At 39.3% G+C, this 21,511-nt stretch overlaps 3 protein-coding genes across 3 annotated transcripts; 1 reads left to right on the forward strand and 2 right to left on the reverse strand.

Annotated features, from left to right (window-relative positions):
* Positions 1 to 1,479: 1,479 nt before the first annotated feature.
* Positions 1,480 to 11,235, reverse strand: LOC134663876 (dnaJ homolog shv). Its single transcript, XM_063520399.1, has 5 exons — positions 10,673 to 11,235; positions 9,870 to 10,046; positions 9,523 to 9,690; positions 2,821 to 3,031; positions 1,480 to 1,691 (listed from the first exon to the last, which is right to left on the reverse strand). Exons 1-5 carry the CDS (start codon positions 11,120 to 11,122, stop codon positions 1,636 to 1,638), a joined length of 1,062 nt encoding a protein of 353 aa, XP_063376469.1. The 5' UTR covers positions 11,123 to 11,235; the 3' UTR covers positions 1,480 to 1,635.
* A 322-nt stretch (positions 11,236 to 11,557) lies between these two features.
* On the forward strand, positions 11,558 to 13,244 carry LOC134663877 (proteasome subunit beta type-7-like). Its single transcript, XM_063520400.1, has 4 exons — positions 11,558 to 11,736; positions 11,823 to 12,259; positions 12,453 to 12,658; positions 13,057 to 13,244. Exons 1-4 carry the CDS (start codon positions 11,675 to 11,677, stop codon positions 13,195 to 13,197), a joined length of 846 nt encoding a protein of 281 aa, XP_063376470.1. The 5' UTR covers positions 11,558 to 11,674; the 3' UTR covers positions 13,198 to 13,244.
* Positions 13,245 to 13,423: 179 nt separating this feature from the next.
* On the reverse strand, positions 13,424 to 21,262 carry LOC134663891 (protein O-mannosyltransferase 1). The gene is made up of 11 exons (XM_063520424.1): positions 21,017 to 21,262; positions 20,614 to 20,807; positions 19,962 to 20,263; positions 19,519 to 19,681; positions 18,857 to 19,091; positions 18,701 to 18,780; positions 18,147 to 18,429; positions 15,522 to 15,719; positions 15,214 to 15,283; positions 14,536 to 14,753; positions 13,424 to 14,283 (listed from the first exon to the last, which is right to left on the reverse strand). The coding sequence occupies exons 1-11, from the start codon at positions 21,116 to 21,118 to the stop codon at positions 13,795 to 13,797; spliced, it is 2,334 nt and encodes a 777-aa protein (XP_063376494.1). The 5' UTR covers positions 21,119 to 21,262; the 3' UTR covers positions 13,424 to 13,794.
* Positions 21,263 to 21,511: the final 249 nt, after the last annotated feature.

The raw sequence follows: 21,511 nt of genomic DNA on the forward strand, positions 1-21,511 counted from the left end.
AATCGAATTAGCATTAGAGCAATATAAGTCGGTTAGTGATTTTGTAACATTACGTTTTGTATGAAATATTCATGACTATATTTTTGTAAATAAGATTCAGGTACCTATTTTTAAGTGCCATGGCCCCATGTAATGTATACATACGTTTTGCGTATAGCTATGAAATTTACTTTCTCCAACAAGAGTTTAACTCAAGAACATCCTTTATTTTGTATGTTTAGCGAAAATTAATGGTTTCAGAGAAATCATCGACTGTGTTCCTACTCACCATGTTTCTTCCTGTCTTTTTGTCAAAATAGGAAAGTCGATATTTATTTATACAAGGAATTCCAACAGCTATGGATGATATGTACATTAGACTTTTTAGATAGCATTACAGAGCCAATTATATTTGTAGACTATTTAATAAAAAAAACCGGGCAAGTGCGAGTCGGACTCGCGCACGAAGGGTTCCGTACCATAATGCAAAAAAAAAAACGGATAAAAATGCAAAAAAAAACGGTCACCCATCCAAGTACTGACCACGCTCGACGTTGCTTAACTTTGGTCAAAAATCACGTTTGTTGTATGGGAGCCCCATTTAAATCTTTATTTTATTCTGTTTTTAGTATTTGTTGTTATAGCGGCAACAGAAATACATCATCTGTGAAAATTTCAACTGTCTAGCTATCACGGTTCGTGAGATACAGCCTGGTGACAGACGGACGGACGGATGGACGGACAGCGAAGTCTTAGTAATAGGGCCCCTTTTTACCCTTTGGGTACGGAACCCTAAAAATCATCATGGATAATATCAACCTTAATTTTGTTGTTGAATATGTTTATTGTTTATAGAGTATTTGCTAGATAATTATATTTTATAATAATTATTATTCTTTAAAAGACAAGTAAATGTTATATACTTAAAATTTTATCCGTAGTTTTTACTTTATTACCCTTAACCTACGAAGCCAAAAGGAAAGGTTATGAAATAATATTGAAAGGACCATGGGCAACTTTCTATGCAGCCTGGACCCAACGCCAACAGAAATGAGAATAAGGTCATTAGAGATAGGTATTTCTATGTACTTCATTTTGTTCTATGGGCACCAACTGTTGGTTTTGGGGCAATTTTGACGCATAGTCCTTTATATTTTCATAGCGTGTGTAACGTGTGTTCCACCGTGCTTTTGAAACTACGTACTTCTTATTTTGACCAAGCAGTGGAAATGGATATAAATTTAACAATTTGTATGTATGTATCTGGGTATGTATGAATGTCAAGTTGGTTATGCACAACTCTTATCAGAAACTCGTGTTGTTATGTTACCAGTGTTACCACTGTATTCTTTCTGTGCAATAAAATATTTTTTACTTATGTTTGTGTCGTGTGTTCCGGAACTACCGAGTCAATTTTGAATTGAATGAGCTTTGAGAGATGTGTAAGTGGATTCAAGTTAAAAATAACTTTTATTAATTACAAGAGAAAAGAGACCTCAGTTTAATGGTAAAAGTTTATTTTACAAAAACAATCACATGGTTTCTCCACACCTCATATCATACTGACACAAAACCCTGACTTTAAAACAAGACTTTGTTCATACCATTGCATTCAATTCTACTATTTCAATAAATTAAAATTGGCAGTAGCAGCTACTACAGTCCATTATACACTTTATTATTTTGTGACTGCTTAAGTATCTTCCGAAGGGCTGTAACAAAAGAAAATTAATAATTATTAGTAAGTATTAATGTAACATCAGTCAGTAATAAATTTTTGGCAAAAATTCCATTTCTGGTATAAGCCTTTATCGCTGACTACTTTTATACTTTTCTTTCCACAGACAACTAAACTAATACTCATCCAGACAATTCTAAAAATCCAAAACACAATTAGGTTGCGTTGTTTTATCACAGAGTTCTTATGGCTACCTCCTGTCTCCATCATCAGATCAGCTCGATGGTACCATAATGTTGCATTGTCACCCACCTTACATTTGTATGCAAATTTTCACCTTTATTGGAAGTCGGAAAATGGGTCAAATTTAGCTTGCAAGATTTGACCCGTACAAACATAGTTACATAACTACATAATTACATTGCAAGTTAAATAAAAGCTTGTAAAAAAAGGCTATTTACGTCCCACTTCTGGCCCACTTTGAGAGCCTTACGCTGGCCCGAAGCGGGTTGGAAACTCTTCATACTTCATAGGTACACCTTTTGAATTTGTTCGTACATCCGTATGCAAGTTGTAAATATCTAATGCCAATTAGTACATATGTCATACATAAGCCATAAGTTCCAGTTCAGTAATTTATACTTGCGAAAGTAACTTTATTCATTGTTGCCTTCTCAACACTAAACGACTGAAACTATTTAAATAAAATTTAATTTGGCATGTAGAAAGATGTTTGTACGAAAATTTGACACGAAAAAGTTCAGCATGTGAATGTTGTTCAAAGGGTTCTCCTCGTATGGCCCAATGTGTATTACAATGTACACTCTGTTTTAATGTAATTGACCTTTTGGACGCCAACGACCGATATATCCGCACCGCAGGTTCAACGCCAAAGACCGATTAATCGGTCACAGACCACAGAGCAACATAGACCTACGTGCATATGCATAAAGTGTAATTTCAGTTTTGACACTTCGGTGACGTGGCGTTGACGTGGTTGACAGCTTTTGTATTTGACACGGCGTCGAAAAGGTTAAAATCTTGCATAAGCCAAATAAAGTAGCATTTTATTTTGTTTCACTGTTCTCTAACAAACGAAATTCGTCCCAATTTATTATACAACAAGGTTCAAATTCATAATAGTAATATACCAAATGAATTACCTTCTTTCTCCTGATCGTCAAAGTCCTGCTTGGGGAAGTCGATGTCGAAGGTGATGTAGAGGTTGCCGTGGAGGTTGTTGTTCTCAAAGTTGGGCATGCCCTCGCCCTTCTTGCGCACGCGCGCGCCCGCCCACGTCACCTTGTCGCGCGTCACCGACACCGAGTGCCCGTCCAGGTGCGGCAGCTCCAGGGTGAACCCGGTTAGCGCGTCCTACAAATGATAAACACATTTTTACTCGTCGAACATGCCCTTAAAGGGATAAGTTCGCCTTTAGTACTGCCTATCCTGTGCCATAAATTTGTATTTTGTACAATAAAGAGTTTATACATACATACATGCATGAACAAGATCCCCTATTTATTGGCGCAAAGATTAAATGTCAAGTTCAAGCTTCCAATGTACCTTACAAGATGGCAGAACCTACAATGCACAAGAAAACGTATGTGAGACGTAGAGGGCAGCACTTGCTTTGGCGTGAAGTATGTACAGTTTGTTTCCGATGCAGGGCACAAGATGGCAGACTCCAACGCGCACGGCCCCTAGTCAAGGCTGATTCACCTAACTAAACGATTCGGCTGCGAGCGGTTTTTAGGATGCTCCTAGTGGCGCGGTTGTTCTATGCTGTCTAATAATAATACAATCTCCCCAGTCAAACACGGTGGCAGGAGAATAGTGCCATAATCGGGCCATGGAAAACTCTTTGAGTAATTTAAAGAGTACAAATTATATCACTGACGTGAATTCATATAAATTACTTCTGCCTTGCTCTGGCAGTCGCTCATTGCCATCTGTACCCGCACCCCGTGACCACGTAGGCCATATGGGAATACACCACAAGCGATAATTTAAAGGAAAACAAATATGTATAGCATTTAGAATAAAAAACAGAACTGTTAACAGAAGAAAACTAAAGCAATTACGTCAATTTCTTTTAATCAAACTATATACCTACAGTGCGATTGATTATGGACGTGATAAGAAAACGAGTTGGTAGAACTATGGATTATTTTATTTTACAACGATTCAATGACGAATACCGACAAATACTAATCCGTATTTCGTTTTAATGTGATTCGTAGGTGATAAAGAAAATTGTAACCTTCATTGTTATATTTAAATATAAATAATATTATATACATTAGAAACGCACATGATTACTTGATTAGTTACGTGTTTATTCGATAATATCTGAACACTCAAAAAACTCCCTATTTTATTTGAAAATAATATTACCAGTGATGCAATCAAATGGACCGTCGAATTTACTTTGCATGGTCGGTTTTTGGCTGGTCGGTTGGCTATATTTGACTGTGTTGTTAACGGCAAGGTCAGGGTCAGTGTGCCGCTTGATACTATCAGCTTGAAGCTGCTATTAGTGATGTGTCTATTAAATTTCACATATACCTTGTACAAGAGTAATGATTAGTGAATCATCAATTCATCACATCAAGTTTAAGATTTAAAATAATATTTAAAAAATTAAAATCTAGTGTTCAGGCAGGCCTCCGTCACACGCTCAAGGCCACGCGCTATATGCCTATCGCTCGGCGTATCGTCGACGATACAACCGACAGAGGGCCGCCGAACGCCCGCCTAAGCGCGCGCACCGCACTGCGCCGCATGTTTCCCGCGCTTACGCTCCAAAATGCCGAAACCACGTAATTATTGTGCAGTAGATGGGGGTAAAAGTCTTAAAACAAAGGAAAATTTGTCGTTTTTTAGTGTTCCGTACAAAACTTTGTTTACGGAACACTTATGGGATCACTTCGGTCTTGCAAATCAGTTATTTAAATATAATAGAGATTCATCTTTTTATGGCGGGCCTAAAGGTCCTACCTGAAACGTTTAATAATTATATTGAAGGGTTAGAAAAAGTATTTTTGAATAATTTTGACAACGTCATAATGAATCGGCCTGGTAGCACTGTATTACATTACAACTTTTAAAAACCGTTGATTTTCCGTCGCTTTGCCGTATGAGTATTTATTAAAATTATTAAACGATTTAGGATATTTTCAACTATAAAATTTAATAACAGAGAATTCCGAGAAAGGAAAAAAATTATAAATCATTATAAACAAGACCGAAGTGATCCCATAAGTGTTCCGTAAACAAAGTTTTGTACGGAACACTAATAAAACATATTTGATTCACTAATAAAAAATATGGCTGATTCGCAACATTCGTTTTATTACAATAATCATCATAGGTACCTACACTGAGTAGGTACAACCCTAGCGCATTCTTACGATGACGCGTTGGCACGTGATTCTCACGGCGGGCAACAGTCTCGACTCTTTGTGCGCGTACTTATGGTACATTTCTTCTCGTCCTGAGCAGCAGGTATTATTATTAAGATTTTATTTTTATTTTATTTTATTTTATTAAGGTTCACCAACAATTGTTGACATCAAAACATTTAAAACGTACAAGCTATACATGAAGGGAGTGATGTCACAATCACTTACAGGTAAACACCGCATGCAAAACATATATAAGTAAACAACTAAAGAAATATCTAAATTAAACTTATTTTCTAATTATTTATGTTTAAGGAAATATTTTCGGACAGATGTTATAAATTTATTTAGTGGGTCATAGTGCATATCCGCCTTGTCACAGCAACCATTAGCAATTTTACATAACCTGCATATTGGAGAGTTAGTGCCTAAAACTGATCTTCTAAGCGGGGCGTAAAGAGGGGTGATAGCATTACGGGGGAAACGAGACGGAGCACGAAAGTTCAGCAATGTCAGTAGTTGTGGACAATCTATTTTGTGGTTCACTAACTTGTACAAAATAGTTGCATCCAAGAGCGCCCGTCGGTCTTCTAGGGAATCCATCTTGAAATATTGCAGTTTCCTTTGATAGGATATTGAGCTTTTAGCCATAACACGTGCCTGAAAAGCTAAGTGACGAGTGAACCTTTTTTGAACACGCTCTAACCGTAATGAGTGAGTAGCATAATGCGGCCGCCAGACAACGCTGCAATATTCCAAAATACTCTTCACCAGACTATTATACAGTAATATTTTGGTTGCGCTACGCTTAAATGATCTAGTGTTTCTTATGACAAAGCCCAAAGTCTTAGATGCCCTCTTGACAATATTCTCTATGTGAGGGATAAACGTTAATTTGTTGTCGAAAAGAACTCCAAGATCGCGAGTGTTCTCAACTTCGTTTAGTTTGCAATCGTCTATATAGTAGTCGGACTGTGTTACATTTTGTTTTCGGGTGAATTTTATATGTATGCATTTTTTGATATTAATGTGCATTAGGTTATGCTTACACCAACTACTCAGTCTTATAATATCGCTTTGAAGTAAGGTGATATCTTCAGTTGTGTTAATAACGCGTGCGAACTTAAGGTCATCTGCATACATAAAAACCGTAGAGTAGTGGAAGCATTCAGTTACGTCATTAATAAATAAGTTGAAAAGGATAGGACCTAAATGCGAGCCTTGGGGTACGCCAGATGTTATATTATGATAAGACGATTCGTAGCCATTTACCACCACATAGAAAACCCTTTCAGTTAAATAAGACTGTAACCACTGTAACACATTGCCTGATACACCATATGCTGATAATTTGTACATAAGTATTGAGTGAGAGACCTTATCAAAAGCTTTACTGAAGTCAGTATATATCACGTCCGTTTGTTTACCTGCGTCCACAGCATTTGTTAGTAACTCGGTAAATGATACTAAGTTTGTACATGTCGATCTAGAACTCACAAATCCATGCTGATTGTCAGTCAAATAAGGTTTAAGATGTCTTTGTATATAAGGGTAGATAAGGGATTCTAAGATCTTAGCATAACACGATAAAATCGATATTGGTCTACAGTTTGAAACTATGCTATCGACGCCTGATTTAGGAATAGGGACAACCTTAGCGATCTTCCAAGCTATAGGAAAGACTCCAGAGGAAAGTGATTTGTTAAAAATATGCCATAAGGGCTCAACCAACTGAGATGCACAAGAAACAATAAAGATAGGTGGGATACCATCTGGTCCGGCTCCTTTGCTACAATCCATACTTTTCAGCTTAACAAGTAGAGCTTCTTTGTCTATGATAACAGATGGTAAGCATTGGCTATTGTTGATAAGGGATTGTGGTAACGGTGATTTATGTTCTAAACCGACATCATAAGAATCGGTGATGTACACCGAGGAAAAGTAGGATGCAAACATGTCGCAGATTTCGGTATTATCTGTGGTGGCCATTGACCCGTGAGACATTAATGCCGGATAAGCACTTGACCCACCTCGCTTAGCTTTTAGATGTGACCAAAATAATTTAGGATTTGCAGTAAGCTCATCTTCCACCTTTGATATATAAGCATTGTACCGAGAGGTAGCCAGACACTCGCATCGCTTGCTAAGCAATTTTAGCTCTAAGGCATCCATAGGATATTTGTATTTTTTATAGCGAACCCTTATTTTATTCTTCTCGTTTAACGCTCGTTTTAAGTTCTTATCAAACCATGGGGGAAAACGGTTGCTTTTAGGCTTAGCAAGTGGTACGTGTCTTCGAATCAGCTGTTTGGCTACCTCTGTGAACGCGCTTAGCATGTCGTTTACGTCGGTGAGGCCAAAAAATATATCATCCCATTGACAATTACTAAGATCTGCTCGTATAAGGTCATATTTGGCTTTGTAAAAGTTTGGCCGGGTGTTAACATTATTGTACGACAATCGAGGTGCGCTTGCAAACGTAATAAGAACTTCAAGTGAAGGATGGAAAGGGTCTATATTGCTCAGAGGACTTACATTTTGAGAAACATTACATGACACTACTGTAGACATGACTAAATCTAAAATACGACCCATATTATTAGTAATAGAATTGAATTGTTTTAACTTGGTAAGGTGCATAAAATCGATTAAAATATTGCTAAATCCTGGTGCTATGTAATTACCGTCATCTTTTTGTATAAGATCCCAACTAATGTTTCCCAAATTAAAGTCTCCAACTATACATAAATGATGTTCTTTTTCTTCTATGATCGAACTACAGTGATCTACAAAGTATTTCAGTGAACTTCTTTGCAAGGGAGGTGGAAGATAGACTGCACAGAGAGCCATTTGACGAGTACAGTTACTTGAAATATCGATGACAATCCATAGGTCCTCAAACTTACTTTCCCAATGAGGCATTCGTTTAGAATGTAGTGTTTTCAGAACAGCGACCAACACACCCCCTCCCTCCTTACCCTTGTAAACGCTGGATTCCTCTCTATCCCTTCTATAGACAATATACCTATCGTCAAATAGCTCACTGCTCAGTACAGAGTTGTTAAGCCATGTCTCCGTTAATATTATAACATCATAATTACAACATCTTAAGTTAAGAGAGAATAAATCAGTTTTTGTGCGTAAACCGCGTACATTTTGATAATACATATTTAATTCTAGCTCTTTTAATAATATATCAATAAATACGTGCTTAAAAAAAACTAAGACTTAAACTATATAATGATTAGTTAAGTTTGTTTAAAATGTCTGTTTTTAATGTATATGACTTCACTGTCATCTGTTTTCCTTATAAAGATCCTCCCATTTCGAACCCAAACATATTTGAAGCCTTTATCTTTAGCAGCGTGCCTGGCCGCGGCGTGCAACTTCTTATTGGCAGGTGACAAGTGTTCCATTGTTATGCCCGAAAAACCGAGATGTGCGCAGTTAAGTTTGTCTTGAGGGTTGGCTTTGTTGAATTTTAAAACAGCGGCAAGCAACGCATCGCGGGCTCTAGGGGATGCAAGCTGTACTACTATGGAGCGGGGTCTAGCCGATTCGGTATTTTGTTTTGCAATGCGGGTGCAATTCGTGATGCTGCTGTTTATGTCACATCCTACTGTCTGTGCCAGGTTGTTAATAATAGTATATAGATTTTCCTTCTTATTTTCTGGAACGCACTGTATTTCCAAATTGTTAGTACGGGATTGCTGTTCTAGATTATTAATATGCTGAGTCAAGTCTACGACAGTACTCTTCAGGTTCCTATTTTCTGCTTCCATTTCAGCCATCTTTTTCTTCGCATTACCGATTTCAACTTCCATGTCATCAAATTGCGAACTCATGAAGTCCATCGACTGTTTCATCCCCTTTATTTCTTCTTTTATAGGTTCTAGGTGATCTGCAATTGTTTTGCGCAACGAGGAAGTGATCTCCTTAGCAGCGTTGGTTAGTTCTTGCTTCAGTAGGCTCTGGACTATGGTACGGACGTCTTCAGCTGTGACGGCCGCGGCGGGAGTCGGGGGCGAGTTCAGGGCCGGCCTCTTGTTTCCTCTAACAGTGGTTACGTTACGGACAGGAGTCGAGTCATCTCTGGTGCCTTTCGGTATGTTAGATACGCATGCCGGGCATTTCCAGTCCGCTAAACTTGCATATTCCGGCTCAAAGCCCGGGGCCCACACGCAACTTAAGTGAAAATATAATTTACACATGACACAGTCAACGGACCTGGCATCTTCCAAGTCAATATTATCACAACATCCCCACTTTTGTAGGCTATTATAGCGTAGGTATTGTCGCTTTTGTATGGGAATGATGTATCTGTTACGTAGTAACTATTTACTAATGTGTGGTTCAGGTGATGTGGCCTTGGTCTTCACAGACTAAGTATTCACCTAGTTATAGGGTTTGTCCTCCTGTCAAATATATCAGGATGCTAAACAAACAAGCTAAAGTTCCTACCTGTAGTGTAATGGTGATGTTGGTGTAAAGGTCGTCTCCCTTGCGCGTGAAGCGCGGGTGGCGCTCCGTGCGCAGCTCGATGATGAGGTCGCCGGGCTCGCCGTCCACGTGCGGCTCGCCCTCGCCGCGCAGCCGCGACTGGTGGCCGTCCGGCGCGCCTACTTCCACCTACAAACGTACATAATGTATGGTATGTATCTGATAATTTTTGAGAAGATATTTTATTTATTATTTGGTTATTCAGACAGGTTCACAGTTACAAAATAACTTAAAACCTAGAGATATAATTAAAGAATGTGAAGCATAGAGTTTTAGAAAAATAAATGATAAGTATTGTATGGACATACCTCAATCTCCAATAGCCTCTCCTCATTGACAAACTTGACATTGGGGCACTCGTCACACACCGTCTGCTGCATCATCTGGAAGCGTCCCGGGCCCAGATTCCGGGTCACCATCTCTTGTCTACAGTTGCATTTGCGTGTGCCCGATGCTGGCTTAATAACTGGTTTATTTCTTGTAATCTATTCACAGAAAAAAGGAGTGTTGAAATATTTTTTTATACAATTCTTTATTTTGCATGTTTCTGGGCTAGTGTTATAGTAGGATATGGATTAAAACCATAAAATCATGTATATTAAAACAAAAAAAATGTGCCATATAATTTTATTATGAACAGATCCAGAAAAGTATCAAATAATATGAATGGTTTTTCTGTAAGTAAGTATATTATTAATTATTATATTTAGTTAGAAAAATAGGTACTTAAATAAAAATTCGATGCTTTAATACTCCTCTCTGTTACTCTGGTTTCTTTTGTCTGGTAATTTATAACATTTTTATATAACTACATACTTGGAGACTTACATCTTTTATATTTAAATGCAGATATCTTTTTAGGAAGTTTACATTACCAGTGGTTTTTTACCACTTAACAGTATCGTCCTGGTCGTCCCATTAGTTTTTCATCAAGGTCTTAAATTAGTCCTATTCTGCTTTCATCACTCATTCTACATTGAAAGCCGCCGACAATTGTAACAAATGTAGAATGGGTGACGAAAGCAGAATAGGGCTAATTTAAGAACTTGACGAAAAACGAATGGGACGACCCAAGACGATACCCACATAATAGGTTCTAAAATGTACTTACCTCAATAAAATTTCCATTATAAAGTTCTTCAAGCGTTACAGTGAGCTGCATGGTGATGTCCGCGCCGCGCGGCGTCTCGTGCTGCTGCGGTTCGTTGCCGAAGTGAAAGCCGAAGTCTCCGAAAAAACTAGCGAAAGGATCATTGTTGTTCATCATCCCGTCCTTCTTCAGGCAGTCCTCGCCGCAGCGGTCGTACAGCTCGCGCTTCTCTGGGTCCGAAAGCGCTTCGTACGCCGCCCCCAGGTCTTGAAACTTCTGCGATGCATTTGGATCATCTTGGTTCTTGTCCGGATGTAACGCCTTTGCTAGTTTTCTGTAAGCTTTTTTGATTTCATTTGTGTTAGCCGAACGAGACACGCCGAGGATTTGATAAAAATCACGACCGGCTAGTGCTAAGACTACGGCAGACAAAGTATAAACTAAAATCACATACGCTGAATTCGTTAACATTTTGCTACTTAGGAACTAAAGTAATTTAAATACTACGGATATTTCACGTAAAAAAACTGCTAAACATCGCGTTTAGTCTTGCCGATTTGACGTATAAATGACAGAAAATAATAGAGGCGTGTAAAGACAATTCGTCCACCGTCTATTGGTTATTTATATTTTAACAATTACCAAAAGGCTTTATGTGCATTGTGTCTTTTAGAAAAATAGCTCTTGTGTTGAGAACAATAAGCCTAATTTCTAAAAGCTATAAGGTTCCACGAATGAACCAATGACGTGTAGACTCGTTGAAAAGAGTTTGCCAGTTAAAAAAAAATAAAAAAAGATTTTTCGAAAAGATGTTTGGCACTATTTTTTACACGCCTTCAATATCGTCATATAATTGTTCAAAGTAGAAGCAAGTACTTTTTACTTCATTATCTGTGACGACTAACAACAAAATTTTGACAAGCGGTGCAAGTCATCACATTTCAGACAAATTTTGCCTTAAAACTGAAATTACGCTAAGAGAAATATTCTGAATCTGAACTTATAAAGCTATTCCTAATCAATATGGCTTCAGTTTTACTTCCTGAAATACCGGCTCCCGGATTCTCCTTTGAAAATTTCCAGCGGTAAGTTTTCGCACATTGAGGTTTTTGTCAGTACTAATTTTATTAGACCTACATAATCCATTCATTACTTTTTTTGGCACTTTCAGCAATGCTTTCCTTGCTTCAAAAGGATTTCCAGCGCCCACAGCCACGAAAACTGGTACCACAATCGTGGGTATCATTTACGCCGATGGCGTGATCTTGGGTGCCGATACCCGCGCCACCGAGAACACCATTGTGTCAGATAAGAACTGCGAGAAGATCCACTACTTGGCCAGCAATATGTACTGCTGTGGTGCGGGTACGGCGGCGGACACGGAGATGACGACGCAGACGGTGTCGTCGCAGCTCGAGCTGCAGCGGCTGCACACGGGCCGGCAGGTGCCGGTGGCGACCGCCGCCACGCTGCTCAAGCGCATGCTGTTCCGCTACCAGGGCCACATTGGCGCTGCCCTTGTGCTGGGTGGTGTTGACCGCACTGGACCACACATTTACTGCATTTATCCACACGGATCTGTTGATAAATTGCCTTATGCTACCATGGGTAAGTACATCTGTCAAGATATTTTAGTAGGCATACCATTTGAATACACAACATTTTACATATTTTTTGGCATCTTAACTCTCTGTATTTTTGGTACTTTCTTATTCTTATTCCAGATGTAGATAACGGTTGTTCCAGATGTTGATAACAGTTGTTCCAGATGTTGATAACAGTTTTTATAATACATTTTCAGGCTCTGGATCCTTAGCAGCCATGGCAGTATTTGAGTCCGGCTGGAAGCCCAACATGAATGAAGAGCAGGGCAAAAAATTGGTCAGAGATGCCATTGCTGCTGGTATTTTCAATGATTTGGGCTCTGGTTCCAATGTGGATCTCTGTGTCATCCGCAACACCGGGCCTGCCCAGTATCTGAGGACTTTTGAGGAAGCTAATGTGAAGGTAACTTATCAATAAGTAAAAAAATATTATTTAACCCTGTTGACATTAAACTCCTTTTAAAAATATGCTTTGTCATCTAAATGATGATGATGATGAGTGAAGTTTATTTACACATTTTCAAATAATTCAACCATCATATCAACCTATTGAAGTCCCTCCCCACTACTCAACTGAGTACAGGCCTCCTCTGTTAAGGTTCCGTCACACAGGCGCGTTTTCCGAGTGGGGCGTTAGCGTTTCATATGTAAAAGTGGCGCGCCACACTAACGGGCCAGTGTAACGGAGCCTTTATGCCAATGTTTAAGCTGGTTAAGATCAGGATGCAGTGAGGGAAGTTACTTTTCAGATGTGTGTTGGTGTTCTTACAATGTTAATTGATCCCATTTTATTTGTTGCAGGGCAAGAAACAAGGTTCATACAGATATGCTCCTGGAACTACTGCTGTGCTGAGGCAGAAGGTGATTCCACTGGAGGTGGAGTCGGTGACCATTCATCAGGTGCAGCCTATGGAGGTGGAGCCTTCAGGAAGTCGCCGTTAAGCCTTTTATTTGATATAAACTACAATAAATTTTACAATATATTAGAATTTTGTATCATTTACTAATAGATTGTAGTTGAAAACATTGTTGGGGAAGGTGTATTATTATTTCGATTTATTAAATAAAACTGGAGGAGTATAAAAATAGTATATATTTGTAAAAAGCCCAATGGACGGAATATATTACATTTTATAAAAATATTTATTTTACAATTAATAATCTTTCAAGTTATCAAATTTTGTATGTCAATTGGCATTGTCTCTTTTAAAAAGGGTAAAAAATGCATAGAAGTTAATATTGTATTTGTAAAGTTTGGGAATGTGACTCTAGTAAGATGCATATACCTACTTAAAGAATTGCAACATTATTTCTTAAATCTAAAGAGTATTTTATTACTTAATATACAAACATTAGTTCATGTCTTCCAAAGAATATTACCTACATTTCTAATACTGAATGCTTACAATACCTTCATCCATAAAACATGCATTTCATACAAAATAAATAATAAACTTAAAGAAAATATGTTGTGATGAGACTTTGGGAATGGCTTGTACCTATTCAGTACCGTCAGACTTAAAATAACTTGAGATTCGATTATTTTTTGTGCAATATAAAATCCCAGGTGTCCTGCCAGCGGAGATTCATGAGCTCGGTCTCCGTCAGATCGACGTTACCGTAGTTGAGGACGCTGAACTTCTTGAACGTGATCACTACGTACGCGAGCCACACGGCAACGCACACTACGAACAAGTTGACCAGCGGCCGCGTTCGCTCGCGCAGCCTCAGCCTGTAGTACACGTGCTCGATCACGTACGCCAGGAGGAGGATCTTGAACATGTAGGCGGGGAGGTAGTGGTGGAGGAAGAGGGTGCGATCGACGAAGAAATACGGCAGGTAGTGCAGCCAGTACCCGAGGAAGAGCACGTGGCCCGCCGCGAGGAAGCGTTCGGCGGCGCGCTCCGGCAAGTCAGGGCATGCTCGCCGCGAGCGCAGCGCCAGCCAGCACAGCAGCCCCGAGTACACCAGCACCGACAGCGAGCCCGCGTACCACGTCACTAGGTTGCCGATCAGGTGGATTTGTGCCTGCAAACGATTAAACTATTAACCCCTCGAGGCTCATGCAAATACAATATCAAAAATCATCATACTAACCCGAGGTTAACCGGTTAAAACGTTAATCCAGTGTCAAATTTTACTCGTAAACATGGCAACTCCAGATTTAAACGGCTAACCCCGGGTTAGTGAATAGTGCAAGTGGCCCGTAATCTCAGGGGATTGTCAGACTTGACAGGCGTTTATGAATAATGCCATAAATAGAGTAGTTGTATAACGTACGTTGGAGTCCGGCGAGAGCCAGTAGGCGATGGAGCGCCTGAGCAGCGGCCAGTCGGCGGGCTCGCTCGCGAACATGTGGCCGGCCGGCGCGTCGGCCGCGTGCGCCGCCATCTTGAACTGCAGCTCCGAGAACTTCTCCCAGAACGTCAGCTGCGTGTTGCCCGGCGGGATCATCTCGGCGGACACCAGCTCGCGCTCGCGCTCCTTTCTGTCTTCAGCTAATCGGTATAACGAATGCTTATTTATCAGGAAATCAGTAAGTATACAGACCGATACCAGGGGTGCGAAGCTCCTGACTTCGGCCAAACTCGGCTCCGCTCGGCTCAGCATTGCTCCGAGCAATTTTTAGGGTTGGCACCACTTGACTTCCTTTTGCGTGCACGACCACAGATAAGATAATCACTTGAATTTTGACAACCCTAATTAGCCGAAAGGGATAGTGCCATGTATTAGAAAGGGATAGCATGATTCGACCCTGAACCGCTGTCAAACTTCGGTTTTGTAGGAAGCTTCCTTTCTGTACGGTAGTACTATTATTTATTCTGTGCCGATACTCAGATTAGGTGACAATACAGGCAGAAATTGATAAGAGTAATGGGAACAGAAGTACCTACTAATGAAAGAAAAATACCTTAAGTAACAAAGGTCTACCTCTACTCCTCTATAAGTGCATAGTACCTTTAGTATAACGATGCTCCTCAACATTCCATACGGTGTCCTGATGCGTGAGCACCTTGTCAGCGACAACCTGAAAAGAAGGGATTAATGTTGTTTACAAACACAAACATTGACTGCATATTTTCATACAAACTTGCGTTCCTGTATAATGAAGAATAAAGTCTCGACAGATGGCTTTACTAGGTTTATAGAGACTTACGTAGCTGGTTAGTTTCATATACGTAATGTATACCAGTCCTTAGTTCGCACCTCCTATAACGACCACCTTATGACTAGGGCACGAGCGGTTTACACTTCGCTAGTATTACCTCGTGCTGGTGGAAGCCCCAGGCGGGCAGCTGGCGGCCGCTGAAGCGCAGCGCGGCGCCCGAGCCGTCGTGCACGAGCCGCACCAGCGAGCGGATGCTGTCCCACGTGGCGTCCTCGCTGGCGCGGTTGATAATCTCCACGCGCCACAGGTTCTGAGCCGGCATCGACACGTTGTAGTCGATGTAGCATGACACCTCCTGTAATGGTGTGTTGACATTTTTTAGGATCAAGTTCAGTGGTTCTCGCTCTCATTTAGACCCTACCCTGCCAGAATTATAGTTACGTAAATATTGTGCTACGACTGCGGTTGTATGAAATCGAATGTACGTACTTCATATAAGTATTAACGATTGCGACGTTTGGCGTATGTTATAATTATAAGCATTGATTCTCATTCGACCGCGAATTAGTGTGTCAGGCGTAACCGCGTTTAAAGTGCATGGGTAAGGATAGAAGGACATACACAATATTCAACAACCGTTATTGTTGACCCATTGAAGTACTTTCTGTTTTATAAAACTAAAACTATCGGCAGCAGAAGGCTGTAAAGTAGAACAAACAATTAAATTTGATCATTATCATCGTAAATCGTAACAACGTAGGTCCATGGAGTTCAGTTCAAATCAAATCAAATCAAAATATACTTTATTCATGTAGGCCTAGCAACAAGCTCTTATGAATCGTAATTAATCTTAATCTAATTATCAGAGCAATTTATTGATGTTAATATTATTCCATAATAAAATTGGATTATTATACATGTCAAATTTAACACTAAGAATTTCACAAAAGGATCGTCAAACATTTAAAAAAAAAATTGTATAAAAAAATACTAGTCTAGAATTTCTAGAATAAAATCTAAATGTCAAAAAAAGCATAAGTAACAAACAAGTAGATAGTATTACATCGGAATATCAATTTCCTCATCAATAATCAAATATACCTAATAAATAAATAGTCATTTCGAATAACAATTAATCCCACGTTGTATTATCATTCATGTAGTCCTGTGTGGTATAATAAGCTTTGGAAATAAGTTTACGCTTTACATAATTCTTAAATTTATTAATAGATAATTCAGTAATATGGTTTGGAAGTTTATTATAAAATCTTACACAATTACCCATGAATGATTTTTTAATTTTATGGAGCCGAGTGAAGGGCACTGCGAACTTATGTTTATTTCTAGTATTAATATTATGGATTTCACAATTTTTCCTAAAATTTACAATATTTTTATGTACATACAGAATATTCTCATAAATACTGATTTAAACTTTCACGATTATTAAACATTATCAAACTGCACAACGGGACTTAATCGCGTAGTGCGCAAAACGTTCAAACTGATAAACAAGACCAAGTGCGGGTAGTTCGAAAAACTCGCGCGGCTAGAAGATGTTGATGTCAACTTGAGCCAGTCTTCTCCGAGACCACGGGGACAACGCCGTCCTCGAAACGTCGGAGGTAAATCTTAAAACTTAAATACGCGATTAAGTCCCGTTGTGCAGTTTGATAATTCTCATAAATGTATTGACAGTGCACTGTCATTATGTCAATTTCCTTAAATTTATCTCTAAGTGAGTCTCTATGATTCATTTTGTATATTGCTCGAATAGCCCTCTTCTGCAGAACAAAAATGGTATTTATCTCTGAAGCACCGCCCCACAGTAAAATACCATATGCCATAATGCTATGGAAGTAACTAAAATATACTAATCGAGCTGTTTTCACATCAGTTAACTGACGGATTTTGCTCACTGCAAAAGCTGCAGAGCTCAGTCTATTCGAAAGAGTAGCAATATGGGGACCCCACTGGAGTTTAGAATCTAAAGTTATACCAAGAAAAACTGTACTATCAAGTAATTCCAATTCCTCATCCTTCACAATGACACTTGCTTGCACATGCCTTACGTTACTACTAGTGACAAACTTAATACATTTAGTTTTTTTCTCATTTAACATTAAATTATTAACATTGAACCAATTTACTACTTTTGAAATAGCATTGTTTACATCATTGTAAGCTTGTTGCTGTCGTTTGACTTTGAAAATAAGTGAGGTGTCGTCTGCAAACAATACTATATCATGGTGGGTCTTAACAAGGAATGGCAAGTCATTTATGTAGATAAGGAACAGGAAAGGCCCCAATATTGACCCCTGTGGTACACCCATAGAGACCAATGACCCAGGTGATCGCTGTCCATTCACATCGACCCTTTGTATTCTACCATTTAAGTAGGACTTAAGTAAATTCAGTGCCGATCCTCTAACGCCGTAATAATGAAGTTTCCTGATTAATGATTCATGACAAACAGAGTCGAAGGCCTTAGATAAATCACAGAAGACACCTAAAGCATCTCGTGACTCCTCCCAGGCATCGAAAATATGCTTAATTAGCTCAACACCAGCATCGGTTGTTGAGCGACCCCGTGTAAAACCAAACTGCTTATTATGCATCAAATTATTAACGTTAAAATGTCGTACTAATTGAGAAAGAACTAATTTTTCAAAAATCTTGCTAAATGTTGGTAGCACAGATATCGGTCTAAATCGGTATCGGTTGGTAGCACAGATATAGCACAGATATCATAAGTTATAATCTCTACCTATATTGTACTGACCTGTGACTGCGGCGAGGCGGCCGCAGCGACGTCATGCGAATTAAGCGCGCGACTCGTGATGCCGTGCAGCAACTGCACCACGTCCCCGTGCCGGATGGCGTCCGGCGGGCGCGCCACGGCAAGCGAGGCCACGTCGGGCCGCTTCACGATCCACCAGTTGTTCACGTCCTTGAAGCTGTAGCACGTGACCTGCTGCTGGTGCGACGAGCCGCGCCCGTCCGCGTACCGCACCGGGTACACGTGCGCGTGCGAGTGCAGCCAGCAAGTGCGCCCGTGGGTGTGCCTGCACGATATAAACAAGAAGAATCTCACTTATTGATAAATATCATTTGGCGGGTAAAGGGTTAAGGTGGGTCCGCACCTAACTAGCGCCGTTGCCTCGTGAAGAAATAGCTGCGCCAAGCAGTTTGATATCTGAAAGGCCGCCTAAATGGTTTGCTTTTGCATACAGTCTGCAATCCGCCGTTTCCGCCGGTACTTTAAGTGCACTTCGAACAAAGTAGTCTTAAATAAAAAAACACTTTTACGACCAACATTAATGAACCATGGAATACCTTAGCGTGATCTGTGAGCCGTGCGCGACGTGCAACGGTTGTCCGCGCGTGATACTAGCAAGACCACCCTGCAGCGACGCCTGCAAATAAAAATTTCATGTCGTAATTTTGCTTTGTAGCTACAAAAAAATATCAAGGCATTAAATATTAGGTTACCTGAAAAGCGCTCGTCATCACACTGTCATGCGGCCCCGCGCGCGGTAGCATCGCCAAGTGCGCGTAGAACACGCCCACGTAGACTGCCAGCGGGAGCGCCACGAGCACCAGCAGGCGCCAGAAGGCAGAGAACAATAGTCGCAGGGTTGAGTCCGTCTCGCCGATCCGTTGCCAGATCTGGCGGCCCACTATAAAGACTGCCAGGTAGTAGGTGTAGAGGCCGGAATATTTTACGCTAAAATGGTTATGGTAATTATTAATTTCATTATTTCGATTCTCTTAACTTTGCGATGTATACAGGAAAGACGCGAACGTGTTAAGCATACAATAAAATGAGTATGACCCTTACCTTCGATTGTGGCTCTTTACATAGGTAATATGTATAATGTTATCCGTATAAAATGGCTGAGGCTGAGGTTAGGTAGGTGTAACCCAACTTTATTTATCCTCAGTCTTTTGTCATGTTACCATTGTCAATGCTGTTGTAAACCTTATTCCAACTGAATAAGGCTTAGAAATTGTCAGTCAAGATGTTGGTGTTAGTACATTTACTTAATGGGATGGGTAGATTGGCTAACCTGAATATTAAATAGGCTTGTGCTTTTATTAGCATTAGATTAGTAAGGCCTTACCCTTAATGTTTTATTTTACATTTTACTTACGAAAAACAACAGCCAAGTGAAACTGCACTGATGCACAGCCAAATAACTGAAGAGGCGCCATTGTTTTTTGTACTTTTTATAGCACAGAGAACTCCACATAGTCCAAATAACATCTGAATGCACTCAAGTAACATAAATCTTGACTGGGCTAGGAAACAATTCTCTGCAAGAAAAGTTATAAATAACAACATTTAAGCATTCAAAATGTCTAAAATAGTAATAGGAGCATTCCACGGGCTGTCCCGTACAAACGCATTTTATTTCCTGTGTTACGACTTTTTTCTCGGCATTTAAAGCAGGCGATTATTTTTCTGTGCATATTTTTGACCATTTGTCATAGAAAAGAAAAATCTTATAGATTTAAATCTTCAGAAACTTCGCGTTTGTACGGGACAATGGTAGACAATTTCATGGAATGCTCCAATAGATCTAAAAATACTTACCAAATAGAATTAACACAGCAGCCAAGATAGCTGTCCATTGATATGTACACATTTCAAGCATCAATTGATAAGACACAGAAACTAGTAAACTGCCAGCCACTGCCGGCACCAGCCTTAAAGCTCCTATGGGCACATTGTCTGCATACGGTGAGCCAATTCGGTCAAAGGTGAAGTTGCCATCATAGCCAGCAGCTTTACCCGCCAGGTATAACAGCTGCTTGCCCAGTGGGGGGTGGGCATCAAAGAAAAATATGCCTTTGGTGTACAAAGACACATATCTTCCATAATGTAGTTCATCAAAGCTGGAAAGGTAAAAAAATCAATATTTTTTTTCTGCAATAAAGGTATACAGTAACTATGTTTGAAGCATCTTCCAGTGTGCCTCTATAAGTATATAGTTTGCCTCTTTAGGACAATAAGACCCAATAACCCTTGGTGTATGTATTTTTTTATATACTGTTAGTTTTCTAGTGTGGCATTGTAATATTATAAAAGTACCCAAGCATAGATATTGACAATTTTTTTAATACCTATATTAACAATTTGGCTGCTAATAACCCACTAGGTAGAGGTTCATTTTATGTAGGATTGTACAGAATTTATTATTTGTTAAAAGCTACATGATGATTATTTTAATAACTTTTTCACTTACACAATATATCTTGGTTCCTGCAGATTGTACAAGCGAGTGCATAGTGCTATAACTAGCAATGTCAAGCACACCAAATCTATCTTGATATGTAGATAACAACTAGAGGGTGAATTTTCTGCATCCTTTATAAGTATGTTGTTGGTTTGTTCATGTGAAAGTGGTTCAGGTTCCGATTCAGCAGGAGCTCCATCTCCCTAAAGCATGAATAATAAATTTAGTTTATAAAATAAGTTATAATTAAAAAAACACGAAATCTTCAAATATATTAATAGTTTTTAAAAGGTAAGAGTACCAGATACCTGTGATGTATAGCCTCCCTTTACTTGGTTAGGACTAATAAAATACATTCTATAGAGCGCTAATTAACATCATAATAGTAAGATAGACATGAATTACTACTTACAACTTCCCTTTCTTTTATGGTATTCTCTGTGTAACATTCTTCCGAAAGTTCGCTGACCTCGTTCAACTTCTTTTCACCCTTACGTTTCCTAATATTACTCATATTATATTATTCGGAAATAAAAGTTGTTTAGGATTTAATACTGGTATTCTTCAAATGGTATGCATGTTGAGTTACTAAGAATTTCGTATTATTTATTAATTTGCTGGCAAAACAACGGTACATTTCGTCAAACTTTCGAAGTTGTAGTTTGACATTGACATGAAGGAAGAGTATTTTCCTAGGATTCTAAAAATAAAAATAAAAAAAGCTTCGTACTTAAGATACTACGAGACGCACGTACTAGGTTTTTCAGGTTTTTATAAAACTTGATCCTGTATCATAGAAATTTGCCAAGTATGTGAACATGTGAACGCACCGTAATTGACTGGCAACATTTATTAAAATGTCACTGTCAAAATCTAATTCCCGGTCAAATTTGCTACAAGTTTCGTC

This window comes from Cydia fagiglandana, chromosome 4, assembly GCF_963556715.1.
Source record: "Cydia fagiglandana chromosome 4, ilCydFagi1.1, whole genome shotgun sequence".
In the NCBI taxonomy this organism is placed as follows: domain Eukaryota; kingdom Metazoa; phylum Arthropoda; class Insecta; order Lepidoptera; family Tortricidae; genus Cydia; species Cydia fagiglandana.